Source organism: Anolis sagrei, chromosome 2 (assembly GCF_037176765.1).
Source record: "Anolis sagrei isolate rAnoSag1 chromosome 2, rAnoSag1.mat, whole genome shotgun sequence".
Lineage (NCBI taxonomy): Eukaryota > Metazoa > Chordata > Lepidosauria > Squamata > Dactyloidae > Anolis > Anolis sagrei.
In genome coordinates, this window is record NC_090022.1 from 176,805,117 (window position 1) to 176,825,913 (window position 20,797).

At 42.1% G+C, this 20,797-nt stretch overlaps 1 protein-coding gene across 7 annotated transcripts in view; it reads right to left on the reverse strand.

Moving 5' to 3' along the window:
* The window catches only part of FLNA (filamin A), a 169,209-nt gene that overhangs the window by 41,152 nt on the left and 107,260 nt on the right, over positions 1-20,797 (reverse strand). For 3 of the 7 annotated variants that reach the window (XM_067464199.1, XM_067464196.1, XM_060763184.2), the window contains exons 22-30: positions 18,081-18,678; positions 16,226-16,399; positions 14,061-14,223; positions 10,880-11,040; positions 8,977-9,147; positions 8,758-8,881; positions 7,625-7,781; positions 5,198-5,387; positions 290-537 (exon numbers count right to left, since the gene is read on the reverse strand). In XM_067464199.1, the coding sequence (XP_067320300.1) occupies positions 290-537; positions 5,198-5,387; positions 7,625-7,781; positions 8,758-8,881; positions 8,977-9,147; positions 10,880-11,040; positions 14,061-14,223; positions 16,226-16,399; positions 18,081-18,678 (1,986 nt within the window). Of the gene's footprint in view, positions 1-289; positions 538-4,920; positions 4,945-5,197; positions 5,388-7,624; positions 7,782-8,757; positions 8,882-8,976; positions 9,148-10,879; positions 11,041-14,060; positions 14,224-16,225; positions 16,400-18,080; positions 18,679-20,797 lie in introns of all 7 variants that reach the window. The other 4 variants (XM_060763185.2, XM_060763183.2, XM_067464197.1 and 1 more) reach the window with 2 other exon arrangements.

The following is a 20,797-nucleotide window of genomic DNA, read 5'->3' on the forward strand; positions in this document are numbered from 1 at the left end:
CTAAAAGGAACAGGGAACCCTTCCAGCAGCAACAGTGATGTCAAATATTCCTTTCAGATATTGCTACACTGCAACTATCATCAGCCTAAACCACATGAGGCAGAGGTGAGGGATGCTGGGAGTTGCAATCAACAAAATGTGGACTTCTATGTAGTCATTATTCCTGAAACAGAAGAACTTTGTGATCACATTAACAAGAGTCTGGGTATTAAAGGCACTGCTGTACCACTCCTCTAGAGAAGATCCTAGGCATGTGTAAATTTCCTTCCCTGCCACTCTCTGGACTCACCGTGACCTGGAATGGACTGTTGGGGATATGTTCTCCTCCAAAGCGCACACAGATGACATATTTGCCTGGCTGGGGTGCGGTGTAGAAGATGTCAAAGGTGCCGTCCTCATTTTCCACCACATCAACGTCCACCTCAGTGCCATCAGGAGTACAAACGGTGCATGTCACCTTGCCCTTCCCAGCAGCCTTCGCATCCACGGTGATTACCGTCTCCTCGCCAATCTGGATGGTGGGGCCAATGCCAGCTCCTGGCAGAAGGGAGATCCATGGGGAATGGAGAACTTCATCCTGACCACAAGCCCTCTTCTATGACATGCATCGGAGGTCTCAGCCCTAGCTCCCAGCCTCCAATCCTAGCCAAGGTGACTGGCACTACCAACCAACGCTCTCTATGTTCAGGCAGGGAAATTTGAGAAAAAAGGGTCAGATTTCCAAATGGTTAAAGCAGTGGTTCTCAACCTGGGGTCCCCAGATGTTTTTGGCCTACAACTCCCAGAAATCCTAGCCAGTTTACCACTGTTTGGAGTTCTGGGAGCTGGAGGCCAAAAACATCTGGGGACCCCAGGTTGAGAACCACTGGGTTAAAGATTCTGAGTTCGGCCAACTGTGCCATGGGAAAAAATGGGCTACTGCAGTCTAGATGTAGCCCCTTAAATTGTAAAGCCCTCCAATGGACTTACGGCACATTCAATCCTACTGAAAATCCAATGCAAGATGTTTAACAAATAAAAATATCTGCATCTATGCATTCCCACATGGATGAATGTATCTAAAATTCAATATGGAGTTTCTCTTAATTACAATTGGCTCCATGTTGTTGTGAGAAACCCTGCCTCCCATTTAGGAGAGAAAAGTGGGTCTAAAATTCAATGCATAACAATTTCCCACCCCCATATAACCATTTTTTTTTGTCGTGTCAGGAGCAACTTGAGAAACTGCAAGTTGCTTCTGGTGTGAGAATTGGCCGTCTGCAAGGACGTTGCCCAGGGGACGCCCAGATGTTTCACCATCCTTGTAGGAGGCCTTGTAGGAAGCTCATCCACGCTCTCTCCGGATTCGAACCTGTGACCTGTCGGTCTTCAGTCCTGCCGGCACCTGGGGTTTAACCCACTGTGCCACCGGGGGCTCCTATAACCATAATGGCTTCCATAGGTGCAACCATAACACCTGAAATCCTGTTTAGCAGCATTCGGCTATTTTGGTTCGATTCTTGACTGGGTCCTTGTGAGAATGAACCAAGAATCTATCTTCTAAGCATTTCCAAGTGATACAAGGCCCAAATCTCATCCCACCCCATTTGTACTACTTCCCAAATACTTTAATTGCCCCCACTTTTATATCTCAGTGCCTTCCTCCACTTGTCTTTGGTTTAACACAGTGGTTCTCAACCTGTGGGTCCCCAGATGTTTTGGTTTTCCGATCCTAGAAATACTAACAGCTGGTAAACTGGCTGGGATTTCTGGGCGTTGTAGGCCAAAACACCTGGGGACCCACAGGTTGAGAGCAACTGGTCTAACACAAGATGGAAGAATGAGAGAAGGCTTACTGAGTCTCTACTGATGTTGTGCTGGGATGAGCAAGGAGGCAGAACAGGGGTTGAAAACACAGGAGGCTGGGAACTAGGTCAGACCCTACTGCTAGCTTTCTATACAAACTCCAAAGAATTAACCAGATAGCATCACAACGAAGGACTAAAGCAAGACTGAATTAGAACAACCATAAGCAATGATTGGGCCCCAGCAGAAGCAGAACTGGTAGTAGAGGAAGCAAGGGTAGTTACAGCGGAGGGCAAATAGAGACATGCCAGTTCAAAAGTCCATCAGAAGAACAGGTTTCTCCACTGAAAAAGAATTGAGGGCTCGATATTGTAAACTGGTTTGGGGCTCATATTGGGAAAAGGGCAGGATATAAATTAATCAAATAAATATGGACACCAAATGGGAACAGAGTCCTTGCATGCCACTCACACTATTGCTTATCCTCAACGTTTTGTCATTGGAGTCTACGTCCCCCCTCCCCTTGTGGGAAAGTTTGTTCCCACAACCCCCATTTTAATTAGCCTCCCCACCCCCCACCCCCGCAAATAACCTGCTTCTCCTTTATCTCTTACGAGTTTTTAATCAGTTTTTAATTAGTTTTTCTTTTAATCATTACATGTAGCCTGCCCATTGTCACTGTGATTGTGACAACACCAGAAGCACTCCAAGTGGCCAGCTACTGGTCAAAGGACATTTAACTACCAAACTCACAAATGATGTATTTTGTCTGTTTGTTTGCTTTGTTCTGTTAGAAATGTAATATAATTGACTGGTTGCCCTGTCACGACAAATAAATAAATAAATAAACTGTGCCTGTGATTGTGTTTGCTGCAATTTTATATCGTTATGCATTCATCTGTTTTATGTAATTATGATGTTGTTTATTGTTTTTGGTTTTATTTTGCTGTAATTTGTTGTTTGGGCTTGGCCTCATGTAAGCTGCCCCAAGTCCCCATCGGGGAGATGGTGACAGGGTACAAATAAAGATTATTATTATTATTATTATTATTATTATTATTATTATTATTATTTTCCTCATGGTTCCATCTCACTTAAAAAGGATTCACTTGAAGGAGCAATTGTTTTTGGACATCAGCTGAACATTGAACAATGTCTAGAAAGGCATCCTCTCTAGGCAGTTCCTTGGCACCCCGATGCGACTATATTATGTCAGGTTGTTAACTGGTGCTCCTTACAGGGACAGGTCAACCCTCCTGTTTAAGGAGCTCCATTGGCTGCCATTCATTTTCCGGTCCCAATTCAAGGTGCAGGTGCTTACCTACAAAGCCCTAAACGGTTTGGGACCCGCCTACCTGCGTGACCGCATCTCCGTATATGAACCCACATGATCTCTCCGATCATCTGGAGAGGCCTTGCTCACGATCCCACCTGCATCGCAAGCGCGATTGGTGGGGACGAGGGACAGGGCCTTCTCCGTGGTGGCCCCCCGACTCTGGAACTCTCTCCCCAAGGACATCAGACAAGCCCCAGTCTTTAGGAAGAGCTTGAAGATGTGGTTGTTCAAGTTTGCCTTCCCAGAATAGGAAACTCCAAGCATCATGTCCCAAATGCACTTTACTAGAGATTTAAGATTGTCTGCACACCGCACTTATCTTCAAAAACCTATCCATTTCACCTGTCATGCCCAGCATTTTTTAAAAAATTAATCATTACATTTGGCCCGGCCTTAGTTTAAAATGTGTCATATTGTCTAATGTTTATTGCTATTGTTTTAATGTTTATTGCTTGTTTTATGAGTTTATTTATTGTTGTATTTGTTATGCTGTTGTTTTATTGATGTGTTGGGCCTCGGCCTCTTGTAAGCAGCACCGAGTCCTTTGGGAGATGTTAGCGGGGTATAAATAAAGGTTTATTATTATTATTATTATTATTATTATTATTATTTCTGCCAGAAGCGATTCATTCAATATAACCTCTGGTTTCATGTGTCCAGGTGAAGTCCTGAAACATATCCCCATGGATACGAGGGTCATACTTTCTAAATCAGGTGTTGAAATAACTCTACTGCTCAGAGACTTTACCTAGAGTTGCAGCTTGATATATAATTGATTAGGTCGCAAGTTAAAGGATTTTTTTAACCCAGTTTGAATATAGTATGCACATGTCTCTTTAAATCTTAGACTAAACAGTAAATAAATAAATAAAACAAATAAAACAAACAAATAAATAAACAGTAAATAAGTAAAGAGTAAATAAGTAAAGAGTAAATAAATAAACAGTAAATAAGTAAACAGTAAACAAGTAGGTTCTTGTGGGTTTTTTTGGGCTATATGGCCATGTTCTAGAGGCATTTTCTCCTGACGTTTCGCCTGCATCTATGGCAAGCATCCTCAGAGGTAGGATGCTTGCCATAGATGCAGGCAAAACGTCAGGAGAAAATGCCTCTAGAACATGGCCATATAGCCCGAAAAAACCCACAAGAACCTAGTGATTCCAGCCATGAAAGCCTTCGACAATACAGTAAATAAGTAAACAGTAAATAAAACAAACAAACAAACAAATAAATAAAACAGTAAGTAAATGGGTCGCAATTTAAAGGAATGTTTTTTAACCCACTTTGAATGTAGTATGTTCAATGCACATGTCTCTTTAAATCTTAGACTACACAGTAAATAGGTGTGTGTTTATCCTCCACAAAATTTTGGCATGCAAAAAGAGACCACTTAAACTGCGAGACCACTTAAACGAGACCACTTAAACTGCGAGTATCTAGTTTAAAAATATATGGTCTCCTAAAAGAGTCTTTTTCCCATTTGAACAGTTCTTTGCCAAGGTGTTTTTGGATTTCAACTTCCAGAGCCCGCACGAGACAAAGTCAATAGTGAAGGATTTGGGGGTTGTAGCCCAATAACACCTAGGATCTTGGTAATTGGGAGACAATGAACTAGAATTTGTTGACCAATCCCCATGGAAAGGAAACCTTTTGCTTTCTTTTTCAGTCGTGAGCAGAGATGGGGGTCTGACAGGTACAGAGAACCATGCAAGGGAAATGCTGCCGGGGCGGGGAGAGGGGGGGCAGGCAGGAATATTGGGAGTGGGGTGGAGTGGGGACGCCATTAGCAAGCTGCTTACCTAGCCCATGACCTCCAATCGACACTGAGGTGAAAGGGCAAAGAGCAAGAGTAATCAGAGTGAGACAACAATCACACGAAACAGTGCACAATTAAAAAAAACTACAAGAAAAACCACACACATGACATTTCCCCTCCCCATAGTGGGTAAGCAGTGTGGCCGGATGTGCCCGGCAAAAAGCAGTCAGTGTGGGGGGGCGTGGCATTGTTTCAGCGTGGCTCACCCTACGCCCACCCCAAAGTATGCCAGTGACCCTTTTGCTTGGAGGAGCTCTTACCTGTGACCGTACACTTGCTGGCATCACCAGTGGGCAAAGCACGGATACGGTATGGCGAATAGGGAATCTCATCCCCACCGTACTTAATAAGGATGGTATAGCGACCTGTCATGTCAGGCACATAAGATACAGTGTAGGTGCCATCTTGGTTGTCCCGAATAGTGGCCTTTTTGGGTTTGCCTTCAGGATCCTAATAAGAGAAGGAAAGGAAGGGCAGGCACGTAAGAATTTGAGTTAAAACCAACAGAATGACAGCAACAAATTAGTTGTAATCCCAAAGGTACCATTATTGACACCTTTGTAAGAACACTAGTACAATTTACTTTGAGATGAAAATGTTCAAAAACGTGTGTTAGAAGTTACCGACTTCACAGGACAATGATAATGTAGGCCTGTGTCTTAGGCCTGAGTAGAAATGAGGGTCCAAATCCTGTGTAAACTAATTAAGGAGACTTGTGATACTAAATGCACTAAGTACTAAAGTTATGATGATCCATGCCATTGTGTTCCCTATTTCTATGTATGGTTATGAAAGTTGGATACTAAAAAGAATGCTGATAGGAAGAAAAGCAACTCATCTGAGATGTGGTGCAGGAGAAGGGATCTGTGGATACCGTGGACAGCTAAAAAGACAAATTAATGGGTACAATAGCAAATCAAGCTTAAGCTCTCCTAGAAACTAAGATGACTTAGCTGAGAGTCTCATACTTTGGTCATATCATAAGACATGACTCACTAGAAAAGACAATCATGCTTGCTAAGGTAAAAAGCAGTAAAGATAAAAGTAAAGGTTTTCCCCTGACATTAAGTCCAGTCGTGTCCGACTCTGAGGGTTGGTGCTCATCTCCATTTCTAAGACGAAGAGCCGGCATTGTCAGTAGACACCTCCAAGATCATGCGGCTGGCATGACAGCATGGAACACTGCTACCTTTCCGCCGGAGCGGTACCTATTGATCTACTTACATTTGCATGTTTTCAAACTGCTAGGTTGGATATAATCAATCAAGAAAGCCATAATAATAATAATAATAATAATAATAATAAAATCTTTATTTATACCCCGCCACCATCTCCCCAAGGGGACTCGGAGCAGCTTTATCATAGAATCATAGAATCCTAGAGTTGGAAGAGACCTCATGGGCCATCCAGTCCAACCCCCTGCCAAGAAGCAGGAATATTGCATTCAAATCACCCCTGACAGATGGCCATCCGGCCTCTGTTTAAAAGCTTCCAAAGAAGGAGCCTCCACCACACTCTGGGGCAGAGAGTTCCACTGCTGAACGGCTCTCACAGTCAGGAAGTTCTTTCATGAGGTCAAGCCCAACAACACATCAATAAAACAAAAACAAAAAAATAAGCAAAAACAATACAATTAATATAACTCACATGTAAACAATAACACACAAGGATTAAAAACCTATGGCCGGGCCAAATGTGATAATTTAAATTTTAAAAAATTAACGCAGGGCATGAACAGAGGAAGGATGTATCTGGTAGGAGGGTTTTAAAAGAAATGAAGGGAGAGCAACCCAATGAGTAGTTAAAGTGCTTCTGAGGACATTTTGCTGGGGATTACTGTATATACTCGAGTATAGGCCTAGTTTTTCAGTCCTTTTTTTAAGCTGAAAAAGTCTCCCCCGGCTTATACTCAAGTCAAAGATATTTATTATTTTACTCTGTTGTTGTTGTTGTTGTTGTTTTACTTTATTATTGTTGTTATTACATTTATTATTTTACTCCATTTATTATTGTTACACTTATTATTTTACTCTATTATTGTTATTATTACTTTTATTATTTTACTTTATTATTATTATTATTATTATTATTATTATTATTATTATTACTCTATTTATTATTATTGGAATGATCCGCAAGCATATTTGCATTGAAGAAGGTTAGAATAATGGTTGAATCAGAGTTGGACAGTCTTATGTTGAATTACAGTTTTATGTAAATATTCAAAAACATTTAACCAACTGATGCCTCAATTCATGTAAGTTTATTGGTATCTATTTTTATTTTGAAATTGACCCATAAATGCTGCATTTCCCACCCTTGGCTTATATTCGAGTCAATGAATGTCCCCAGTTTTTTGTGGTAAAATTAGGTGTCTCGGCTTATATTTGGGTCGGGTTATACTCAAGTATATATGGTATATCTTCAAGAATGGGCTATTGATGGCAAGATAAGTAAGACATCTCTTGTTCTTAAGAGTAGCCATAAGTTGAAGTTGACTCGAAGCTGGTTAACAACAAAACTTCTGGAATAATTGTGGTACGATTATTATTACATATCAGATGCTTCTGCTAGCTACCTTGACATTTATTGACTGTCTATACATTTGGACACCTCCCTTGCCTTCCGCCTCACCTTTCTCACAGCTATCCAAAGCAAGAGCCTCCACGTAGTCAAACTCTACTTACTGTGATCTGAACAGCCAACAAGCCCTCTCCAGCATCCTTGGCATCAATTGTGAACTCCACTGGCAGGCTGGCAGGCACGCCTGTCGTATTCAGGCCTGGGCCACTTGCCTTCACTTTGCTGGCATCATGTGTGGGTAGGACCTTGACCTTGAATGGGCTTAAGGAAAAACAGCCGAAGAGATATTAAAAACATCTTGAGGTTATGGTAGTGAACAGACTGCATTGAGGTTTAACCTGCAGTTAAAGAATTGAGATATGGCCCTCAGCATCTTGATTAGCATTTGATGGCCTGGCAGTTGCTTGGTGTGGCTTGTTAGTGCCTGGGGCAATCTTTTGTTTCCTCTCTGTTATTTTGCTGTTGTAATTTTAGAGTTTTTTAAATACTGGTAGCCAGATTTGGTTTATTTTCATGATTTCCTCCTTTCTGTTGAAATCCACATGCTTATGGATTTCAATGGCTTCTCTGTGTAGTCTGACATGGTGGTTGTTCGAGTGGTCCAGCATTTCTGTGTTCTCAAATAATATGCAATACAACAGAGAGGAAACAATCAAGGACATCTAACCACCTCTCAACAAAAGATTGCCCCAGGCACTAACAAGCCACACCAAACAACTGCCAGGCCATCAAATGATAATCAAGATGGTCAATTGAAACATTCACACCTAGCCTCAGCAGACAAGAGTTCTTTGTCCCACCCTGGTCATTCCACAGATATATAAACCAATTTTCCTAGTTCCAACAGACCTCACTACCCCTGAGGATGCTTGCCATAGATGCAGGCGAAACGTCAGGAGAGAATGCCTCTAGAACATGGCCATATAGCCTGAAAAAACCTACAATAAATCATTTTGTTATTAATGTGGATGAGGTGGGAGTTAGTGAGTCATGAAGTAGAGAATGACATGACACTTAAAACAAGGCCTTAAAAGATAGTTTCTTTAGCATTCATTCTATTCAGATCCTTCCTGCTTTAACTTTTCACTCTGTCCTTCCCCTATTTGAGGAGTGGGGCAACTAGAAGTTTGTTAATGTAGGCAAAGAGTTAATATGCGAAGCCTCGGTCCCACAGAGGCTTTTGAAACTAGTGCCTGACTTTTGACCCACCACCAGTCAACTCATGACCCATACCCACCTGCGTGGCACTTCCTCATCTCCATAAATTACAGCAATATTGTATGGGCCCTCCCGGCTCGGCACATAACTTGCAGTCTGAGTTCCATCGGCATTATCCACCACATCTACGGGCTCAACCACCCCTGCGGAAAAATTACAAGTGAGGAATAAAAGCCATGCCCTACAAATCAGCACTACCAGCCTTGGTAATTTGGGATTATTTATTTTTTTTGCTTACCTTTGGGTCCCTGGACTTTGACCTGGAGGGGTGCCACACCTGCCTTGCTGGTGTCAATAGTGAAAGACTGTGGGACATTGGCTCGGACCACACCTGGAGTCAGGCCAGGACCTGAACATTTAACCTTTGATGAGTCTATCACATCATTCACCGGCACTTTGAAAGGACTCCCTGCAGAGAAGACAGTGTTGTTTGAACTAAGAAGCCAAATCTGTATCTGGAATCTCCCAAGGAAGGCCTCCTAAGATGATTTTCCTCCCATTTTCAGCCCACTTTTATTAGTGCCATCCACATTTGCAGTACCTGCTTCTTTGGGCTTTAAGAGGGATATAAGAAATGCAGGTTTTTGCAACCAGTGTCACTAACTCAGTCCTTTCCATGTTGGTAGGGTTTACCTTAGCAACAGGTATCTGCAGTGGCAAACCCCATGCTAGCAGTTATATCATCTGGCTTATCTGTTCAATCTATCTTTGAGTTTGGTTTGGAAGACAAACAGCAACAAGGATATAAGTAAAATGACACTGATTAACACACATTTTGGCACCTCAAAGGCCTTCAAGTAAGTGCTATGTTTTTGGAATGACCACCGGAATGGACTATGACTATGAGATTGTTATGACCCCAAACAAGACGAAGCGGATTTTTAGCTTAATTAGTTGTGTATTCGTAAGATGTTGTGTTGGTCTTGATCTATTGTAAACTGTTGTCTTTTCTATGTTCTATGTTTTGTACACCGCCACGAGTCGCCCTCGGGCTGAGAGTGGCGGTTAACAAGTGCAAATAATAAATAAATAAATAAATAATAAATAAGATCTCCTTCGGGATATATATTGAACTGCTAATTCCAAAAATGGTACCAGTTTCCCCCTATTAGCTTTAGCTTTTGAGACACAGAAAATAGGCCATATAACACTGCCCACCTATTAAAAAGTTCAAGGTATTCTAATATAGTGTTTAAATTAATATCTTTTAAGCATTAAGGAAACATATAAACATTAAAAAGAAATACCACTGCTTGAAAATCTTTGTATTTTAAACAAAAAGCACACATAAGGGGTAACGAGTGGTGCAATGGGTTAAACACTTGTGCTTTTGAACTGCTGACCTAAAGGTTTGCAGCCCAAATTCAGGGAGTGGAGAGAGCTCCCACTGTTAGCCCTAGCTCCTGCCAACGTAGCAGTTCAAAAACATGCAAATGTGAGTAGATCAATAGGTACCACCTTGGTTGGAAAGGCAAAAAGACGCCACGTGCTGTCATGCCAGCCATGCGACCAGAAAGTGTCTATGGATAACACAGGCTCCTCGGCTTGGATTTGGAAATGAGCATCTCCCCAGAGCCTCCAGTGCCGGAAATGAAAGGAGAAGCCTTTGCCTTTGACTGTGTATTTGTGTGTCACTGTATTTCACTGTAAGAAGACACTGAATGTTTGCCTATGTCTGCTTATATGCTGTAGTCCACTCAGGGAGAAGGGTATAATAATAATAATAATAATAATAATAATAATAATAATAATAATAATAATAATACAAACTTTCCAATAATTTGATACACCATATCTAAGAAACTAGAGCTGATGTGGTCTATCCAATGTGATTTTCTGAATCAGTGCCCCAAATAACCCCAGCAACAGGCCTAAAAACCAAGACACCAATTTTTTTTGGTTGGGTTGTTGTTCAAAATAAAACCTGCAACCAAATCTGATCGGCTACATGAGAAATGTAGAAACTCTATTGTTCACTTTGTATGTGATTTTCCAGGGAGTTGGACTGGGTGGCCCACAAGGTCTCTTCCAACTCTATGATTCCTAGCCATAGGTGATGCTGGCTGGGACTTCTATAAGTCCAAGTCCAAAACATCTGGAGGGCTAGGAATAGTGTAACCCACCCCATTCTTAAGGAGTACCTGGCACCTGGTGGCCACCATAAGTGACATTGAGGCTGTAGGTGCCTGGCTCATAGGGAATGTATTCCACAGAGCAGCTGCCATCTTTGTTGTCAGTGCAGGACATCTTGGCTTCAGAAGGACCTTCGACAGCTAGACCCAACCCACCGGTACCAGCCCCCCTGGAATGGAAAGAAAGAAGTTTAGACCATTCATTGTCAGCAGCCCCTTGAACTCTGGAACCAAACCCTTTGCAATGGGTAACACTGTTCTACAAATTTTCGGTTTTTCTCAGTTTCGGAAATGAAATGTGCCGTTTCTTAATAAATTTAACATGCTGAATTCAAATATAATAATTAAATGTGTTAATTGGCTCTGGTTTTTATGCAACAGCTATTTCAATTTTCTCCACAATAGGGAATTTGTTAATATTATGATAATGCACCTAACCTTACTACAACCCCCCTGTTGCGCCAACTCCACTGGCTACCGATCTGCTATCGGGCTGAATTCAAAGTGCTGGCGTTGGCGTTTAAAGCCCTAAACGGTTCCGGCCCAAGCTACCTATCTGACCGCATCTCTGCCTATGAACCCACCAGGACTTTGAGATCTTCCGGGGAGACCCTGCTCTCGATCCCGCCTGCTTCTCAAGCTCGGCTGGCGGGGACGAGAGATAGGGCCTTCTCGGTGGTGGCTCCTCGGCTGTGGAACGCCCTTCCTGCGGACATTAGACTAGCACCATCTCTAATGGTATTCCGCAAAAAGGTGAAGACCTGGATGTTTGTGCAGGCGTTTGAGTAATTTAGTGCAATCTGGTAATGGAACATAGGAATGGAACAATGGACGACGAACCTGGACTACGCTTGGATGATGAGAAGATTGGGTACGGTTGTTTTTTGTAATAATTGTGCATTGTAATTGCTTATTGGTAATTTATGGATAATGTGTTAAGTCAATTGTTATATGTTGTATGGAACCACTGCTGTTTCTACTGTTTTTACTGTTTGTGAAACGCTGTGAGTCGCCTTCGGGCTTGAGATACAGCGGTATATAAGCAAAGTAAATAAATAAATAAATGTATATAAATCGTGAATATTTACTAAATTTTAGTCAAATTATATTGCCAATAGTTTATACATGAGAAATATTTATTTAATTAGTCTATTGTTTATGTTTATGCAGCAAGAAACTATATTAGTAGGCCTAATGCAGTTGAAAAGTCTGAAAGTTTAAATGTCGCTTTAATCGTGACTTTAGTTTATATCCTGTTTGTTTCTCTTGACTTTTCTTTTGTATTCAAGGAAAGGATTGTCTCTTACAATGCTCCAGCAGTAGTCTGACAGCATTGACGGAGTCCATTTACCTTGATATCTTTTTTTTCCATAGTGCTTTATTTACACACATGCGAGGCATAACTACAGTAAAAAGAACAATGTAAAACGATGTTTAACGATACTGTCTGTCTTCGACTGACCCTTACCGTTCAAAAGTCTGGCCTTATATAGGGCTTTCTGGCTTTTGCACACGGCACTAATACTGCGTCATCTAGAATCTTCCATAGTGTAAGTCGCAACATGCATTTTTTCAACCATACGTGATCACGTGATTACTTATATCATAAAAACTAGAGCCAATATACATTTTTAAATGTCATTTTCGTTTTCAGCACCCCAAAATCATAAAAGAACAACTATTTTCAGGCCCGAAACTTTTTCTCCGTTGAACAGTGTAATCATTATGTGTTGTTGTAGGTTTTTTCGGGCTATATGGCCATGGTCTAGAGGCATTCTCTCCTGATGTTTTGCCTGCATCTATGGCAAGCATCCTCAGAGGTAGTGAGGATGCTTGCCATAGATGCAGGTGAAACATCAGGAGAGAATGCCTCTAGACCATGGCCATATAGCCCGAAAAAACCTACAACAACCCAGTGATTCCGGCCATGAAAGCCTTCGACAATGCGGTAATCATTATGTTTTCACAGACTCTTGCCTCAAGCAAGATCTTAACAGTGAAGGAGGAGGTTTCTTAATAGTCAACCCCAAAGAGCCAGGGGATATTATTTATTTATTTATTTATTTATTTACTTTGCTTATATACCGCTGTATCTCAAGCCCGAAGGCGACTCACAGCGGTTCACAAACAGTAGAAACAGTAGAAACAGCAGTGGTTCCATACAACATATAACAATTGACTTAACACATTATCCATAAATTACCAATAAGCAATTATTTTAATAGAATGAGCATAAAGGCCCACCAACTCCAGTTTTGTGTGGTCTACTATCTCATTGGCCGTAATCTTCACAGGCCAACACTTTTGAGAGTAATAAAAGAATTCATGGACTCTTAAGGTCTCTCAAGTCTTTGTTGTTGAGCAAAACCATATGTATGTGCTTTTCTTACTTAAAGCAAAATGAGGAAGAAAAATCATATCCCTTCACATGTTTTAGACTGCAGCTACTTGGGTGTGATCCTGGACTCATCGCTGAGCCTGGAACCCCAGGTTTCGGCGGTGACCTGGAGAGCATTTGCACAATTAAAACTTGTGCGCCTGCTGCACCCATACCTTGAGAAGTCTGACTTGGCCAGGGTAGTCCATGCTCTAGTTACATCCTGTATAGACTACTGCAATGCTCTCTACATGGGGTTGCCTTTCAAGACTGTTCGGAAGCTTCAACTAGTCCAACGGGCGGCAGCCAGGTTGCTAACAGGAGCGGCGCTCAGGGAGCATACAACTCCTCTGTTGCGCCAGCTCTACTGGCTGCCAGTTTGCTACCGAGAACAATTCAAAGTGCTGGCTTTAGCCTATAAAGCCCTAAACAGCTCTGGCCCTGCTTATCTGTCCGAACATATCTCTCCATGTGAACCATCTAGGAATTTAAGATCTTCTGGGGAGGCCCTGCTCTCGGTCCTATCATCTTCACAGGTTCAGCTGGCGGGGACGAGAAACAGGGTCTTCTCAGCAGTGGCCCCTCGGCTGTGGGATGCCCTCCCCAGGGACATTAGATCGGCCCCTACCCTTTTAACGTTTCAAAAAACAGAGGCTGCCAGAGTGCTTTGATTGTATATTTTTGGATGGCAAAAGGGAGTTGGACTGAGTGGCCCTTGTAGTCTCTTCCAATGCTATGATTCTATGAGCAGGAAAGAGCAGGCAGCCCAAAATTCAGAGAGCTTTTGCACTACCACTCTTCTCCCAGTTTTACCTTGTCTCCACAGTGAATTTATTTGGCTTGTTTGTTGTCCCATTTTGGATGCCAGGGCCATGAACTCTGACCCTTGTAGGATCACATCCTTCTGTTACTGGCACACGGAAAGGGCTACTGGGCACAGGGCTGCCATCATAGGTCACATCAATAGAGTGGACACCTGAAGGATAAGGGAAAAGAGGAGAAGAAGAAAAAATACCTGTTAGGGAGCAGGTCACATCCTGTACACCTACCTATTGCCAGAACATATAGCACAGGCTGTAACCATACAGCCCCATCCACATGATGGACTGCAAATATCAAGAATCCTGGTGGGAACATAGAATGAAAAGGAATGGGAACTGTAGTCCAATAGTGGAACTGCTGTATGGTTCCCAGCTTTGATATGTAAGAAAAATTAAACTCATGCTCCAGCTGAGCAGTTGGATACAAACATTCAAGAACTAGATAACTATGTATTGTCGAAGGCTTTAATGGCTGGAATCACTGGGTTGTAGATTTTTTCAGGCTATATGGCCATGTTCTAGAGGCACTCTCTCTTGACGTTTTGCCTGCATCTATGGCAAGCATCCTCAGAGGTATCCTCACTACCTCTGAGGATGCTTGCCATAGATGCAGGCGAAACATCAGGAGAGAATGCCTCTAGAACATAGCCATATAGCCCGAAAAAAATCTACAACAACCCAACCAGATAACTATTTGCCCTCTGCTTTGCTCTATCTCTCATAGGTGTGCACTAACCTAGTGGTATCCAACCTTTGGTCCTGCAGGTCTTTTGGATTTCAGTTCCCAGAATTCCGTTTTTTAAAATAGTTTTTATTTATCTTTGAGAGGAAAGGAAAAGGGGATCTCGGGGTTTGGGTTTTTTGGGGGGGGAAGGGGTGGAACGTTTGGGGAGTGGGAAGGAATGCAATCTGGGGAGGGGAAAAGAGAAAAAAAGACAATAATAATAATAATAAAGATCCCTATTGCTAAAGGGGGGGGGGGTGGTAATCTAAGGTAAAGGTATTTAGGAAAGCTGAGGCGGGAAGACACAAAAAAAAACACAAAAAAGGAGGGGAAATTGCTGAAAAATAAAAAATAAAAAATAAAAAGTTGTTGATTGTCGACTTCCAAATTTTTCCTGTCAAGGTTGTTTAACTCTTACTTATTAAATATAATTATTATCTCCGTCTTCTAGTATTTGGGTCTTTTCCTTTTAAAAAAAAATAGTTTTTATTTATTTTTTGAGTGGAAAGGAAAAGGGGACAGTTCCCAGAATTCCTGACCATTCGATAAGCTGGCCAGAGGTTCTGGGAGTTGGAGTTCCAAACATTGGACATCACTATGGTGGTGGCTCACTCCCTGACACCACTGAATAGGGCAAGTTGAAGTCCTCACTCAGACAGCCCAAAATTATTTAATACTAGCCATCCCCTGCCACGCATTGCTGTGGCCCAGCCTGTGTATATGTGTTTTGTGTGTATATATGTGTGTGTGTGTGTATATTTGTGTGTATGTGTGTTTGGTTTTGCACATGTGTTGTAATGCATTTTTTATTTTATTTTTTTTGGCTTTTTAAGTTTCTTCTGCTGTGTTTTTCAGCGTTTTTATGAGTGATGGTCACTCTTTGGCCTGATATGTGTATTGTGTCCAAATTTGATGTCAATTGGTCTAGTGATTTTTGAGTCATGTTAATCCCAGAAACATTTTTATTTATATAGATTTCGGGAAGAAGTTTAAAAAAGAGAGGCCACTCCTGGGGGAGAAAAAACAAGTCAGAAAATATGTTTTTTTTCCTAAAACCATCCCACTCCCCAACATGGCCATTGGCAGAAGATTCTGGGGATTGTAGTCCAAAAAAGCAATTGCTCTGAGGTCTGTGAGGAAAATGTGCCACTCCAATTTTGAAATGTTAACTCTATCTCACAAAGCAGGCCATCTACCAAATGGTAGGGCCACCCCAGGTTCCAGCCACAGTATCACCCACCCCAAACCACTATTATCAGCAAAAGATTCAGTTATATTTCCCAGTCTGAGACTTCCACAACATTTCTGAAGGAAAAAAGGTCTTACTTTGTGCTACTTGTTCCTTTTTACTAATTTCTGTCTCTCCCATTCCTAAATTTCATGTGGGTTCCTCACTTTGAAGAAATGCTCCCCACCTCACCCACAGCTCTCACCATCTTCATAGGGTGTGTACTCCACGTTGTAGGTGCCATCGCCATTATCACGCACATAACTCTCTGTCACGTTTCCAGAGGGATTTGACACTCTTGTTTTGACATGAGGGCCTCCAGCCTTCGTCAGTGTCCGTGCGTCTACGTTGAACTCAGTGGTAGCCTCACGGAAAACACCTGGGGAATATGAAGGGCTTGCATGAACCGTAAACCACATGAACGATTGCCTCAGAAGGGAATATCTGGACTCAGCCTCCAACCCACAAAATACACTTCATCTTGGGTCTTAGGTGAGAACACGTACTATTTGATGAAAATAGTATTTCAAATTGTGCTTTTGGGTTGATGGTGCATCTACACCAGGGGTCCACAAAATTCTTAAACAGAGGGCCAGGTCACAGTCCTCACACTGTTGGAGGGCCAGATTATAATTTGAAAAAAAAAATGTATGAATTCAAATGCACACTGCACATGCCTTATTTGTAGTGCAATAAAACACTTAAAACAATACAATAATTAAAATGAAGAACCATCCAGTCCAACCCCCTGCCAAGAAGCAGGAAAATTGCATTCAAAGCACCCCCAACAGATGGCCACCCAGCCTCTGTTTAGAAGGGTTGAATCCATTGTGCCACTGAGGGCTCAAGAAGAAAAGTCTTGATGTCAAAGGATTAAGATTTCTACTACACCTTCCCTATGACTGGGCAAAACTAGAAAGGCAGAACAGGTACCACAGAATCAGGGAGTTGGAAGGCATCCCAAAAGTCAGCTGGTCCAACTCCCTTCCAGGAAGTGAACAGTCCAACCTTTCTGTAAAAAAACTGCAACAGAAATTGCGTGCCTACCTTGAAGTTGCAAGTTTTCAAAATAGCCATAAGAGACATTTGGTATTAATTATGTGCATGATTAATAGTAACTATTACTAAATTTGTATTTTATCTAAATACCAAATGAAAATACTGATTTCAGTTAATGTAGCAATGAGTTACTCTGTAACTCATGAGTTACTCTGCCCACCTTGAAGTTGCAGGTTTTCAAAATAGCCATAAGAGACAGTTGGTACATGCAGGATTAACAGTAACTATTACTAATTTTGTATTCTAACTAACTATCAAATGAAAGCACTGGTTTCAGTTAATGTAGCCATGAGTTATTCTGCAAAATGAATATATTACTCACATTCATAAATTACACTATGTAGCAAAATTCAAGGGGGGAAAAACCTGTTCTTGCTTTGAAAGAGTTATTTCCTGTTTAACTGCAGTACTCACTTTGAAAGTAGTTGTTTATACTACAGAAACTTCCTTTTGGGGCAGCCACAAACTATGACTGAATTAGTTGAGACTCTATATGAGATATTCATTGAAAAACAATAGCAAAATGTGCTACAGGATGTCCCACAAAATCAAAAGTTTTTGCACTTTAATAAACTTTTTCTATGTCTTTATGACAGAACCATTTAGGAAATGTCATTTATAACCCAATCTTTTAAGGACTATAATCAGACCTCCACATTTGCTGGTTTATCTTTTGCAGATTGGTCTCAATATAGTCTCTCTAGGAATCTCTGCTTCTTCCAATGAACTTTTATGGCCATCTTCGATTGACCATTTACCATAGAGTCACACTGAAGAACTTATAACCCAGGAACAAACATTGTATTACCAGTTTCGGCATCTTGTTTGGTTTATAAAAAAAGGAAAAGCTTTCCAATCCCCAAGCAGGAGACAGCCTTTATAAAAAGGGGCAACAAGTTAATTCTATAAGGGACAAACTTTCCAGTCCTCAAATGAGAGAGATATCTTACAATAAGATAGAAAGGATGGCTCACTATGCCCATGTTATCCCACTGACTCACCTTTGCCTTCCACACCAGGTCCATAGACTTTAACTCCGGAGGTGTCCATAGCTGGCTCCACATTGAGCTTGCTGGGAAAGTTGGGAACAGGCTGCCCGCCGTATTTGATTGTGATGGTGTAGACACCCGGGCAGAGAGGGATGTAGGTGATGGTGTATGTGCCATCCCCGTTGTCCCGCACATGGACCTCAGCTTGTGTGCCGCTTTCGGAAATGATCTCAATGGTGAGCTCAGCACTACCAGCACTGGAGCAATCCACACTGAACTCTCCAGCCTGCCCAACTGTGGCATGTTCCAGGCCAGGGCCAGAGCATTTCACTTTTGATGGGTCAAAGCCAGGCACCACTTGGGCTTTGAAAGGAGAGCCAGGCACATGGGTGTCGGCAAAAAGGATGTTGATGTTATATTCGCCGGGTTCAGTGGGCAAATAGGAGACTGAGCACGTGCCATCTCCATTGTCCAGGCATTCGATCTTGGCCTCGCAAGGGCCCTCCACAGTCAGACCAAGGCCACCATTTCCAGCTCCTTTGGTATCTATGGTAAAAGGGGCAGGAGAACCAGCCAAGCCACCCTTCAAGCCGGGACCATGGGCCTTCACCTAGGGGTAGGGCAAAAGGAGGGGGAGAAAGGAAGCAAAAATCACATTAAGACATCCATAATAACCATGACACAGAGCATATTCTTGTGAGAGCAATGTTTCACCACAGGAAGGCAGAGAATAGTTAACTTGCGCTCACAAAACTGAAAATATTGATGAGGAAGATAGATAACTTATTCAGGTTTCCACCACTTCCTAGGCCTTCCGCTATGGTGGCCACAACTTCCCCCTGTAGACCAAAAATCAAAGGAACGAGGAGGAGGTTGTTCAATATCCTTCTCCAACTCTTTCAAGTGTTTTACATTAAAAATGCCACCATTCCCAACCACTATGTTTTAAAGAAGGACTACTCCTTGCAAAACACAAAGCGGCTATCATTGGTAAATGGAAAGCATCCAGAGCCATGATGCCATCCATTAGATCACAAGTTCACTCTGTCAGATGAGCATTACTCTTAGAATCATAGAATCATAGAGTTGGAAGAGACCTCATGGGCCATCCAGTCTAACCCACTGGGTGACCTTGCTCAACCATAGAAGCCCACTGGGCGACCTTGGATGCCTCATATGCTCCATAGAATCCTAGAGTTGGAAGAGACCTCATGGGCAATCCAGTCCAACCCCCTGCCAAGAAGCAGGAATATTGCATTCAAAGCACCCCTGACAGATGGCCATCCAGCCTCTGTCTAAAAGCTTCCAAAGAAGGAGCCTCCACCACACTCCAAGGCAGAGAGTTCCACTGCTGAACAGCTCTCACAGTCAGGAAGTTCTTCCTCATGTTCAGATGGAATCTCCTTTCTTGTAGTTTGAAGCCATTGTTCCATGTCCTATGGCTTCAAACTACAAGAAAGGAGATTCCATCTGATTCCATTTTGAAGAAAGAAGGACTGAAAATTCTGTCAAAGATACATTATGGGATATACAGATATTGCAGGAGGGCTATACTGCCCCTCTCATTCCACATAACATGAGCAAAATTCCAACTCAGGTTATATTCCAAAATATAAGACTCGGGCAACTTACTTCCTGCCTAGTTCTCCCCTATGTCCACAGCAAGGGGGCCTAGTTGAGGTGAGTTTAGAGTCTGGTACTGTAACTTTGAAGTTGAGGCTCAGGGAAAGTATGTTATCCTTGTATTACTGTATACTTTCCGTTAAGGAAAGTATGTTAACACTGTATTGAACTCAGGCCAGTTAACTGCAGGTGGGCTTGAATAGCTAATCATGGAGTCCAGCAGCCAGAATGTCTTTCTGAAAGTGCTACAGCAGGAGTTCAAACTTCAAGCTTGAACATTCATCGGTTCATCTCCAAGCTAGTCTCCTCCACTCCATATGTACTTTGGTATTGCATTTTACCTGAGGGAATGTGATCCTCAAAACCTACCCAGTGGGTTAATGAGAATCAGAACTCATAAGGTCTTAAACCAGGACTTATTTATTTGCAATCCCGTAAGTCTACTTTTTAACCCAAGAAAATCTTCTCAAATGTCAGGGGTCGTCTTATACATGGGAGTTGTCTTATACGCGGGAGTCGACATTAAATTCAGTCAAGGCTTTGTTTGAACCTTATTGAGGAGACAGCAACCTTGTTTTCTGCTCCTTCAGAAACTAGGACATGAATTCAAACTACAGGTAAAGAGATTCAACCTAAACATTAGGGGAAAATCCTGACAGTAAGAGGTGTTAGTGAAATATGTGGCCTCAAAGTGTGGTAGAGTCTGCTTCCCTGGAAGCTTTCAAATTGAGGCTGGATGACCATCTGTTGGAAGATTTTGTGCATTCCTGCATGACAGGGGGTTGGACTGGATGCTGTAGGGTCTTTTCCAACTCTATGATTCTAGCCCTCTACACAAAATATATGGGAACCACTAGCCAACCCTAGCATTTTGTTAGAAAGAGAGAAAGGGCAATTGCTTTCTTCAAAGATGAATTGGGTTAGAACAGTGGTTCTCAACTTGTGGGTCCCCAGGTGTTTTGGCCTACAACTCCCAGAAATCCCAGCCATACCAGCTGTTAGGATTTCTGGGAGTTGAAGGCCAAAACATTTGGGGACCCACAAATTGAGAACCACTGGGTTAGAAGAAAGTGATAGTGATAATAAACGGCACCCAGCACATACCT